This window comes from Piliocolobus tephrosceles, chromosome 5, assembly GCF_002776525.5.
Source record: "Piliocolobus tephrosceles isolate RC106 chromosome 5, ASM277652v3, whole genome shotgun sequence".
NCBI lineage: Eukaryota > Metazoa > Chordata > Mammalia > Primates > Cercopithecidae > Piliocolobus > Piliocolobus tephrosceles.
Window position 1 is genome coordinate 58,245,854 of NC_045438.1, and position 12,298 is coordinate 58,258,151.

The 12,298-nt window shown below is 39.5% G+C and overlaps 1 protein-coding gene across 5 annotated transcripts in view; it reads left to right on the plus strand.

Annotated features, from left to right (window-relative positions):
• ARID1B (AT-rich interaction domain 1B) overlaps positions 1-12,298 on the plus strand; it is a 440,617-nt gene that overhangs the window by 46,914 nt on the left and 381,405 nt on the right. For all 5 annotated transcript variants that reach the window (XM_023206077.3, XM_023206081.3, XM_023206082.3 and 2 more), the window contains exon 2: positions 5,019-5,213. In XM_023206077.3, the coding sequence (XP_023061845.2) occupies positions 5,019-5,213 (195 nt within the window). The remainder of the gene's footprint in view (positions 1-5,018; positions 5,214-12,298) is intronic.

Below are 12,298 nucleotides of genomic sequence, written 5' to 3' on the forward strand. Positions count from 1 at the left end.
ATAAGGAGGAAGAAAGTCTTATCAAGTAAAAAAATTTCATTAAAAGCCAACTAACTAAAACCAGACTGGTTAGGTTAAGAGCTCTTTGAAAATGGTGGTGTATATATCGTGGCCTTCACAGCACTTGTCTTATTTTCTGGAATTGAAACTCAAGCTGCAACAGTTGTGGAATGCCATCTAGAAATGAAAACATGCTTGGATAACCTAGAGAAGTTGTTGAGAACTGTTTTTGATATGGATGATAACCCTAATAGAGCATAAACTTTCAGTGAGAAATGAAAATGGTCATACCCGGATAGGTGTTAAAAAAATACATAAAATTGGCTGGGCACAGTGGCTCATGCCTGTAATCCTAGCACTTTGGGAGGTCGAGGTGGGCGAATCACTTGAGGTCAGGAGTTTGAGAACAGCCTGGCCAACATGGCAAAATCCTGTCTCTACAAAAAATACAAAAGTAAGCTGGGTGTGGTGGTATGTGCCTGTAATCCCAGCTACTTGGGAGGCTGAGACATGAGAATCACTGGAACCCGAGAGGTGGAGGTTGCAGTGAGCTGAGATTGTGCCACTGCACTCCAGTCTGGGTGACAGAGTGAGACCCTGTCTCAAAAAACAAAACAAAACACTTAAAATTGCTTCAGATTAGATGTGAATATGAGAAGCAGCTTGGCCTTTCTGTTTTCCAGAAGTCCTAGATTTGTGTTTTTTTTTTTTTTTTTTTAAGATGGAGTCTTGCTCTGTTGCCCAGGTTGGAGTGTGCAGTGGCACGATCTTGGCTCACTGCAACCTCTGCCTTCCAGGTTCAAGCAGTTCTCCTGCCTCAGCCTTCTGAGTAGCTGGAATAATAGGTGCCCGCCACCACTCCTGGCTAATTTTTTGAGTTTTAGTAGAGATGGGATTTCACCGTGTTGCTCAGGCTGGTCTTGAACTCCTGAGCTCAGGCAATCCACCTGCCTCAGCCTCCCAAATTGCTGAGATTACAGGTGTGAGCCACCGTGCCCGGCCAGTTTTTGGTTTCTTCAAGGGACTAGTAGTGAGAAGCAGGAGTTGAGACCCTCAGTTGTACATTTTTAATGCTCAAAATAGTGAGAGTACACAGCAGGATGGATTTGGACTATGGATGAATATTTAATAATAGGCCATAAGGAGAGGTTAAAATTAAATAATTTGCACTGTATGAGTATCTGTTTTTCTGTCTGAAGTCTCATTGAAAGATATTTGATGCATTTTGAGAGGTTCAGATAATCTGTGTATTTCATGCTTTCAATTTTCAGAAATCTCAGGGTTAAGCTAACATTTTTGACATGGTGCAAATTAACTGAATTTTAAGTAGGACTGTGAGAGTTGATGGCAGTGATGAGACAGATATTACAAAACAATTTTAGTCACTGATAAGATGAATTTGCTGCACTGTTATCTATAGCATTAAAACATAGACATTCCAGTCATTTTCCCGTTCAACATTTCTGCTTTAATTAAGGCAGTTTTGGTCGTGCACTATTTGAAGTGAAATAAGTAGACGTTTCCTATGCCCTGGGCTGTCTAGATTGAATGTGAAGATAGGACTGCCTCAGGGCCCCGTATTGGAAATTTAGCCTGAAATTTGATTTACTCAGCCTCTCCATAGGCCCTTCATTCAGTTGGCTGATTTTGAAATCACCAACTCAGCCTTGATTTTCATACTTCCGTAAAAACTTTTACCTTTTTCAGGAAAATCTAGAAAATAATCACATTTTATTTTTATCAGGCATAAATTCTAATTTAAATAATTATGAGAAAATGAATTCTTAGCCCTAGATTTTAGTTTCATTACAAATATATCAACATATATGTTTGTACACTTAATTATGAAGGTGACTCAGGTTGTGCAAAATCAGTATATTGTTTGGGCAAAAAATGTACTGTCATTTAATTTCTATCATTTTAAGTCCAAACACTGTCTTGGCTGGTGAAAGTAGTAACAGTTTAAAATTGCATCACATGATGAATTTTGAGCAGAACAGTTCTTTGTAGGCTGTGGGTCCTGGAGCAAAGCACCCTCTTTCCTCCTGTGTCTTCCACAGAGCTTCATTCAGGTGAGATGGGTTCCTGGCACATTCCTGTGGATCCCTTGGGACTGAGCTCAGGTATTTCCTATAGGAAGCCTTTGTTAAAACTCATCCATGGCAGACCCAGTGAGACACCCTCTTCTCGCCTTGCCTTGGTACTTTGTCCGTTCTGGATGGCTGCTGTGTTGCACTGTGACCTGTTCAGTCTGTCTCCTTCAGTGAATTTCCAGGACATGGAAGCTTGCATCTTTCTGCTTCCATTTGAATGGATTCACCAAATCCTTAAAGCGAACACCAGAATATTGAGGAAGAAAGAGAATGGGAAGGACCCATGCAGCCTTGGAGTGGGAGTGCCGGTGGAAGGGAGGACTGGCAGTTCTCAGGGTCTGCGCTCCTGTCTTCCGTCTTCACCTCCCCTCCCTTCCTCCTCTTCCAGCCTCAGCCGTCACTTCTGCAGTGAGATTGTCCTTGCCAAGCACAGCAGTGGCCTTCTTGTCAAGTATAGCAGAAACCTTTACCCTTCACCTGACTGCATTCCTGGACTGCATTTGATACACCTGTTTCGTTGCTACACCTGACTCCCTTCCCTCCTGTAATACCACACTCTCCAGAGTCTCTACATTTTCTGACCATTCTTCCAGCTTGTCTGTGGGTTCATTTTCCCTTTTCCCTTAAGCGGTGATATTCTCTAGGATTCTGTTCACTACCCATTGTTTTCCTTTCATATATTCCTCCTAAATAAAGTTCATGGGTTTTACTGCTTCCTATTGATTAATTCATCAATTAATGTGCTGGGTATATTGTTCAACTTATGCCCTGGAGATATCATAGTGAATAAAACAGAGAAAATCCCTGCTCTCTGGGAGTGGGTGTCCTCTTTGCTGACTTCTCTACCTGTTTTTCTAGGTCAGGCCTTACTCCCCAAGCTGCAGCTCATTGTGTCTCTTCCTTCTGGGTATTTTCACCTGGATTTCATATCAGAGCCTCAAGTTTCCTGTGTAGACCACTGAAGGCTCCCACTCTTGGGGATATGGTGATTGGCTTCTCCCTCTGCACACTCCATCTCATTTGGCTCCTGGCTTCCATCACTCATTCGGTCTCCAAATCCTGCCGCATTTCCCTCCTAACTGTGCCTTGGAGCTGGGCTTGCTTCCTCCCACCACTGCTGCCAGTTCAGGACCTCAGCCTCACCTGCCTGCCAGGGCAACGTGACCTGCTTCCAGCTGGGTCAGGTGCCCAAGGGAGCAGTCCTGTATTCTTCTGTCAGAGGCCGCCTGAGCCTGTAGAATGCCCTGCAGGGCTCACCCATGTTCTGGCTTCTGCCTGCTTCAGCATCTTCTTTGCAAATTCGTGCTTCACGTGGATCCAGACAGTTTTTATTTCCTCATACACACCAGGCAGTTCGTCTCCCTTGACCCAGTGCCTTGAGCTGTTTCTTCTGCCCTGTGTACTGTACGTGCTCGTTCCTTCCCACTTTGGATGTGTTATTCTTCTTTATCCTGGGAATTCTTTTTTTTTTTTTTTTTTTTGAGATGGAGTCTAGCTCTGTTGCCCAGGCTGGAGTGCAGTGGCATGATCTTGGCTCACTGCAGCCTCCGCCTCCTGGGTTCAAGCGATTCTCCTGCCTGAGCCTCCGGAGTCGCTGGGATTATAGGCATGCACTACCACGCCCAGCTAATTTTTGTATTTTTAGTAGAGATAGGGTTTCACCATGTTGGTCAGGCTGGTCTCGAATTCCTGACCTCAAGTGATCTGCCCGCCTCGGCCTCCCAAAGTGCTGGGATTACAGGCGTGAGTCACCGTGCCTGGCCTCTGTTTTCTTTTTTTTTTTTTTAAGAGGGTCCCACTGTGTTGCCCAGACTGGAGTGGAGTGGTGTGGTCATAGCTCACTGCAGCCTCAAACTCCTGGGGTCAAGCGATCTTATTGCCTTCACCTGAACAGCTGGGACTACAGGTGCCTGCCACCACACCTGGCTAAGTTTTTAAGTTTTTGTAGAGACAGGGTCTTGTGATGGTGCCCGGATGGTTTTCAGCTTACCCTGCTAATTCTTAAGCCTTCCCGAAAGTCCCCGTGTATTTACCTCAGTGTGAATGCAGCATCTGGCATACAGTAGGGATCAATATGTGGTTTTGGAAGGGCAGAGGAGGGAAGGAAGAAGCTGTTGGGTGAATGCTGCCTGCTTCTGTAGCACCAGGTGAGGGCCTTCCTGCCCATTGCTTTGTTCCTTTGACGCCCTGAGACGTCAAGGGCTGAGGCTCCACTCCTAGCCCTCCTGTATGACCTCGGCCCTGAAGCCCAGGGCCTGACTCACCAAACCAAAAATAAAATTCAGTGTCTGCTTGTGAACTGGTTGTGTTTGGTAAGATGCTGATTTACATGGGGAGAGGTGCTGTGACTCATGATCTGGGTGCTCATCCCTACACACTGCTGGTCTCTGAACAAAATCTTAGCCTGGACATGTGCATGATCTAAAATCTATCTTTTCACTTTTTAATGAACACTTAGTTGCACTAAGGTTTGATCAAGACTTGAAGACTCAGTTGTAAAATAAAATCATTGTTCTAAGAATACTTTGAAGGCAGAAAATGTTAATCACTCAATACCCTCTGCTCTTTTATTACTAGTAAGCTAAAAGGAGGTGGGTGAGCTTAACTATCATGCTCTTTTCCTGTATGCATAATAGAATTTTAGATGCAAATGTTTTCTCTCTGCTTATGGTCCAAAATCTTTTTTAGTATTGTTTACTCCAGAGCTCTCTTAATTGTTAAAACCTTCCTAAAAGTAAAAAATAAAATTTCTTGTATCCATCTAGGTTTTTTCCTTATTGCCTTTCTGAATTTTTTGTCAGGTCATTGTTTTTAATAGTTTTAAAACTTAAGGATAGTTGTGTTATTAATGCATATGTTAACAAAAATTTCTGCCTTTGTAATAAAGAATGAATTAATAAACCGCCTTCTTTGATGTCTTCACAGGGCAGCCCAATGGATCCAATGGTGATGAAGAGACCTCAGTTGTATGGCATGGGCAGTAACCCTCATTCTCAGCCTCAGCAGAGCAGTCCGTACCCAGGAGGTTCCTACGGCCCCCCAGGCCCACAGCGATATCCAATTGGCATCCAGGGTCGGACTCCCGGAGCCATGGGCGGAATGCAGTACCCTCAGCAGCAGGTTTGTGCTGGTCCGCCGACCCCCTGCTTTTTCGTGATAGTTTTGTGTTTGCCTTTTGCTGTCCACCGAAGATGGATGTTAAAGAGAATTAGGGGGCATTGCACGGATTTTCTGCTTTAATTTTTATTGTTTCTATAATCACAAGTATAATTTTTTCTTTGAAAGATGGAAAGGTGCGCTTCTTAAAGTGGACAGAATACTCTTTGGTAGAAGGGCAGCGGGACCAGCTGTATTTGATAGATGCACTGTGTCATAAATTTGCGGCAGATTATAACAGATGTAAGCTCTAAAGTGAACTTGGCATTCTAACATTTCTGTCAGACTGTGTCAGATTTTGAGCTGTGAATAGACTATCTTAAGGTGAATTTTCAAGTCATTTAAAGGTCTTTTCCATGAGGATGACATGAAGGTTTTAAAATTTAAAAATAAAAAAGTTTAGTCTCCCAAAGTTATTTTGCTTTCATTTCTTAACAAATTATTTCTTCCGTTCCTTTTGGAAAAGATTTCTGTATTTCATATGAGGATTTGATGTGCATCTGTTTTCTTAGGTCTTGATGGGTTTTGTGTTTTTACTTAAAAAAGACTTTTCCTGCTCTTAAAAGACCCAACATTTTCCTTCTTTTTCTCTAGAATCAAATGGTGTCACCTTAGATGACCATTTACCGTCTAACAGTAATAAACCTAGTCTTTTGGATACTTGAAAGAATACCCCTTTATGCTGGCTGGAGGAAGGATGAAATTTGGAAAAGACTCAATTAGATTCAGACTTGTTAGGGTATTTAGTTACTAGGAGCACCAGAAAGACTTATTTATAAATCGCCATATCATGCCTAAACCCTCAGGGAGTGGGTCGGGCTGCTGCTGCTGCACATTTTACTGCCCCAGGCTGGGGCGTCCCATAGTGCTGCCACCGCAACCGACAACAGGGCTTGACAGTGCTGTCTCAGGAAATGCTGCCCTATGACCAGACATCTTTTGTTGAGGGGGAAAAATTAGATATAACTTCTGTTCTCTCTGACATGGATATGGAGAATGATTGATCATACTTTTCATGAGACATAGCTGTATATTAACAGTTCATCAGTAGGTTGCTTCTGAGCCTTCTCGTTTATACACTATTTGATCTGTTTTGTGATTTATTGTTTATTTCATTATTATTGTTATTAATTTATTATCGAAATTTATTGTAATTATAACATTGTGTAAGTCTATGTTATGATAGCATGACATGGTGGCACCCTTCTGTAGTTCCAGATACTCGGGAGGCTCAAGTGGGAGGATCTCTTGAGCCCAGGAATTCAAGTCCAGCCTAGGCAATGTATCGAGACCCTAAAAAAAAAAAGAAATAAAATAAGTCTTTTATTTATATAATAAGAAATAAAATAAGTCTTTTATTTATGTAATAAGAAATAAAATAAGTCTTTTATTTATATAATAAGAAATAAAATGCTGTCTTTCTTCTTTATCTTTGCTCCCACTTGGATGATTTTTTTTTATGTTAAGGCCATTATGGGGGAAAATAGAGGTAGCTCAGCCTTTGAAACCTAGATGCAGATTGAACACCCTTTGCTGTTGTCAGAAGACCTCACCCCTCAATTACTGAAGGTTACCCACTCAGAATTCTAGCAGTCAGTTGCGTACTTAATTGTTCTCTTAATGTTTTCCACATTATTCCTTTTTGCCAGCAATATTTTGCTGCCTAGAGTAAAAATCTTTAGTTGTGGCTGCTAATTGTGAGAGGGAAATAATTTGTAAATGATGAAAAGTAAGGTGAAAGAGTTGCGATTTTCTCTCCTTCATTTTAGTTTTAAAGCAACTTCACCTTTAGTTGAGAGGAAGACGGCCCAGGCAGCTGGCTGCTAAAGTCCCCATTGCACTCCGTTGTTGATTTTATGTGGGAGCTAATAGTTGTGGATGATGCTCTGGCCACAGGAAGAGAGCAGAGGTGGGAGGGTAGTAAGAAGTAGTGGGACAGGCGGAGAGAAGTAGATGGTCGCCACTCTTGGTCTCCCTACCTTGCTTTTCAGCATGTTTCCCTGATCTAAGATTAAAAAGTCAGTTTCAAAAGGTGCTGTTCATGGCAAGCAGCCGGATCTCCCTGGTCTCTGAAGGAGTTCAGTCTTACTGGAAGTTCTAGATGTTGGCTTAGTTTCCAGTCCCAAAGTGGGAGTCAAACAAATGGAGAGGGTGTGCAAAGAATGATTACCTAGGAAATGTTTTTCATTATTTTCTTTCCCAAATGTGTAAAGCTAAAAGTAGAGGACATACACAAATATATAGAGTAATCTCAATTTTCTTAGCTTCTTCCATTTATTTAATCCCTGTGACTCTTACACACTTTTTAAATCCAATGACTCTTAGATTTATTTGAAGGAACAAATTGATGTAGATTGCCCATCAAGTATTTCAGCAAATTTTTAATTAAGATTTTAGATTAGATATTTTACTGCTAACCAAAAGAAATACCCAGTTCTAATTAAGCACAGATCTTTCTGATAATGAAAGGAAAATAGTCTATCTGGTAAGAAATTGAATATCCTGGCTGCAGAAGTGTCGAACTTTCATAATGAGTTAATCAAAGTCATAGGTCTAAATAATCTGTGTTGCCTTTTTACCCTTTCATTTAGTTAAATACAGCTTTGAAATATAGTATCTTGTTTTAAAATTCAAAAGGTTAAAAATAACGGAATGCACTTTTGAACGTGTATAACATTTTAAAGAAGACATACAGCTTTTATAATACCAAGGTCATGTGAACAGTTCTTAATAGTTTTTGAAATGGAAAAAAATAGTGAAGATCTAGAGCAAAGGTTATTAGAGCACATGCATTCATTTTTTTAGCTTGAGCCTGTGTTCTTTGTGGAGGAATTTTCAGTGAATTGCTTTGTTTCTGAATTTTGGATAATTATAAATTTGTCCACAATGAAGGTCCTGGCACTGTGATTGGCTGCTGGTCCTATCCATCTTCCCTTAGGATTAATGTAATTGGCTAAGCATTGTTGTAGTTGGGGCTAATAATGTTCTTCGGGGAAAAAGTTGAAAGATAATTATGACATTGAGTATTTGTTGAGTGGACATCACCACCTAGGCATGACTTTGCTTTGGATGGCTTCCAGAACTTTCTGTGTTTGGTTTGTGAACCTCTAATGAGCTGAATCCAGTTCATTTAATACTGCTCATATATTTCTGCACAGGATTAAAATGCAGGAATTCAAGTTTGTAAATTGAGTTGCCCACTTACCAGCTGAGTGGTAAGTTGTCTTTGGCTCAGGGGTCACAGTTTGATTCCTGGCTGGCATTCTGCTCCTGTGATATGAATTTTAAATGAGTATTTTGTTAGAAAGAACTGCAGTGCTGATGTGAAATTTAACATGGAGAGTATCACTGTTTATTTTTTTGTCTCTGAAAGTCTGAAGGAACTGGCCACTGACTGTGTTTGATTTTAGTATTACCCTGGTGGTCTTTGATTTGTATGGTGATAATTGTGTTTTTGAGATATACTCATGACTGGATCTTTGAAGCATGACGTGATAATAGTACATCATTTTAGTCTTTATTAACTGGAACTAGATTTGTGGTCTTTCACTTGCTGATTCTCCCACATCATCAGGCAAATACATGGCTAAACAGATTAGTTTTGCATGGTGCCCTAAAAACTAGTCTACTTGGGTTTTTATTGCATTCGGGGGGGAAATGAATTTTCTATGCCTCTGTGGAGAATGTTCTGCCTCCAGGCTTCGGGAATTCAGACCTGGGGTTGGTTAACAGAAGCACCTTGGCTGATTTCATCTATTAGACAGCTATACAGAAGATGCATAATTTTTAAGGTTACTAGAATCTGACTCTTGAGTTTTTCAGATTGGAAAAAAAAAAACGAAAAACCTTAAAGACACCAAGATATACTTTGCTGGATCAGGAATGCCAATTTTGTTTCATTGTTCTTGTCCTTTATGATCATAAATGTACACCTAGGCCTTTGCCAACTTGTTTTAAATAAGATTTTCATATAAAATGGCACCCAGGAGAAATAGCTTACAGAAGCTAAGCTATTTATTTGTGTCAAGTAGATTTCAATTATGTAGACTGAGATTTTTTCCCTGAGTTTTTTTGTAATTGGGTTGATATTTTAATTATTCTTATAGATGTTTGATAATATGATGCCCATTGGAATTATAAAACAGGGCAAAAAGAAAAAAGCAAAATGAGAGATTTAAGTTCATGAGTGCTTTTATGATGGGAAAACATGACTCTTTTAGTTTTTAAAGGTGTATCTGTATTGTGAACTTTAAAGCAGGAACATAGACGATGATCATTGTTTTGAAATAGAAAATGGCAAAATTAAATATAAACTAATTATTTTTGTTAAGGTGATTCATCTGAACTTATTACTTCATATTGAAGTAAAAACAATTCAAAACAGGTTTCCTTGAAGAGGGCTTGAAAAAGATTGTTATTCTAATTTTGCTGCATGTTTTTTGAGTAAAATATTTATTTCAGAACATAAGCATTTTATTTGGTACCTTCTTAACAGCCAGAACACTTCTTCCAATGCAAATGTTTATTTTGGCAGCAGATGTTTCTAAAAAGGAGACAAACATTACAATTGTTTGGCTAAAATAAATGTTTCCTTTGGGGTTATTAAGGCAGCTAGGCAATTTCTAGGGTTTCTACCTGTGTTAATTTATATTGTTGATCTATTCAGGAAAAAAAATATGTTTCTTTTAAATGTAATTAAAGCCATGTTTTGATATAGTTTGTTTGCATGATAGCTCTGAAAAGTAAGGATGAATGGGGAGAGGAAGACTGGTTTAAGACTTAAAAATTCCAGAGTTTTTCATCATGAAATGTTTATTATGATTCAATCTTTGAATCCTAAATGTGAATTCAATACTCAGGGCTTAATTTTTGTTTTATCTAAAAAAGAGCTTAGACTTCCTATGTTTGCGACTGTGATGGTGTGTCCAGGATGAGAAAGGATAAGTTGACTTAGTATAATGGAGAGGAATGGGTGCCTGGTGCCTGTTTTACATTCAGACTCTTAATTTTTGATAGTCTTTATATTTACTTAAAGATGCCTGTTCATATCTGTGTGCACATGTATGCTCCCACATGTGTTTAAAAAACAGAACATTCATGTGACAATAGCATTCTCCTGTAATGAAACATATGTGTATATGTATATTTATATGTTAAACATATTTATGGATATACATATATAAACACACAAATAAGATGAAGGTGAACACTTTGGCCAGTAAAATAATGAAATGCTATGAAATTTCATTATGTTATTTATAGCATTTTCATACATTTGTGTTCTGTACTAAGAGACTTGGAGCCCAGCTGATTTGCTTGTGCACCTGAAATGTCTGGAGGCCCTTCAGCAGATTGCAGATTTTTATAAATAATGGCCTTTTGTTGGCCACATTTTGTGGTGGTTTCCTCAGTTGTTCTTCAGCAGTGAACATGAAGGTATTTAAGGTTTACCAGCAAAATACATTTGTACCTCACATTTCTGCTTCCAAGTAGAGAGCAGATGCTACTGGCTGTGATGCCAAAGCTCCCTGTAGATGGAGTTTTGTAGTAAGAAAATATTTTTGGGCTGGGCATGGTGGCTCACGCCTGTAATCCCAGTACCTTGGGAGGCCAAGGTGGGCAGATCACGAGGTCAGGAAATCGAGACCATCCTGGCTAACATGGTGAAACCCTGTCTCTACTAAAAAATTCAAAAAAATTAGCCGGGCATGGTGGCAGGCGCCTGTAGTTCCAGCTACTCGGGAGGCTGAGGCAGGAGTATGGCATGAACGTGGGAGGTGGAGCTTGCAGTGAGCCTAGATCATACCACTGCACTCTAGCCTCGGCGACAGAGCAAGACTCCTTCTCGAAAAACAAACAACCAACCAACCAACAACAACAACAACAAAAGGAAATATTTTTGAAAAGATTTGTAAATTCCTATAATACCTAACTGGTTTTGTTTACTTTTTATATTGTATTTGGGTTTAAACATGTTTGAATTGTGACATTCTTAGAACGATATATGAGAAGAGATCACATTTCAAGTTAAATACAGATTTTTAAATCTTTAGCCTTTTTCTTAAAAGTGAGAGATCAGATTTTATCTGAAAGTTTAATGAGAAAATGTGAGATGATTTCACTTTAATTTGGAAAGCTGCTTTTATATTAGGATGTTTATATTGATACATTTGTTTTTTATCTGTACATTTACATTATTCTCAATTTTCTAAGCTTATAAACAGTATATAGCACCTGTTCTCTGCTGGTAGTTTATACTGTTTTGTCGTGTACTCATGAGTTCCACTATGTATTTTACAATATAGATTTTCAACCTAAAATATCTGTAAGATTTTCTATTTTATTTTTGAGATGTAAATCTTGAATGTATGTTTTATTTTTAATTTTTAGAGACAAGGTCTTGCTCTGTTGCCCGGACTGGAGTACAGTGGCATGAACATGGCTCACTATAGCCTTGACCTCCTGGGCTCAAACAGTCCTCCCACCTCAGCCTCCCAAGTATTTGGGACTGCAGGCATATATCACCATGCCCAGCTAATTTTTACATTTTTTTGTAGAGACGAGGTCTCACCATGTTGCCCAGGTTGGTCTCGAACAAGTGTGTGTTTTAGGTAGCATTGAATTATTTGAGTATATTTTAAATAAGTGTGATTTATTTGCTTTCACCAAAGAAACATTAAGCATGATATTTCTGTTAAAATGTTAATAATTCAAATAAAGGTAACAGTCGACATCAGTAAAATCAACCAACCATATCCCTTCAGTGCTCCTTGAAGAACAAACACTAAACAACAACAGAAATCCCACAAGATAAATGGAAAGTTAAAGCGATTAAGTGATGTATCTTAGACAAGTGGTTCTCAAACTTTGCTGAATGTTAGAGTCTCCCAGGGCATTAAGAAAATCCTGCCAGGGATGCCTAAGGATGCCCATATCAATGACACCTGACTGTGAAGGCCTTAATCTCCCATGACTGCCCTGTGAGTCAAGGTATTAGAGAGAGGCCACGTCAGCAAGCAGGGGCAGCTTGCACCCTCTGGAGGCTTGGT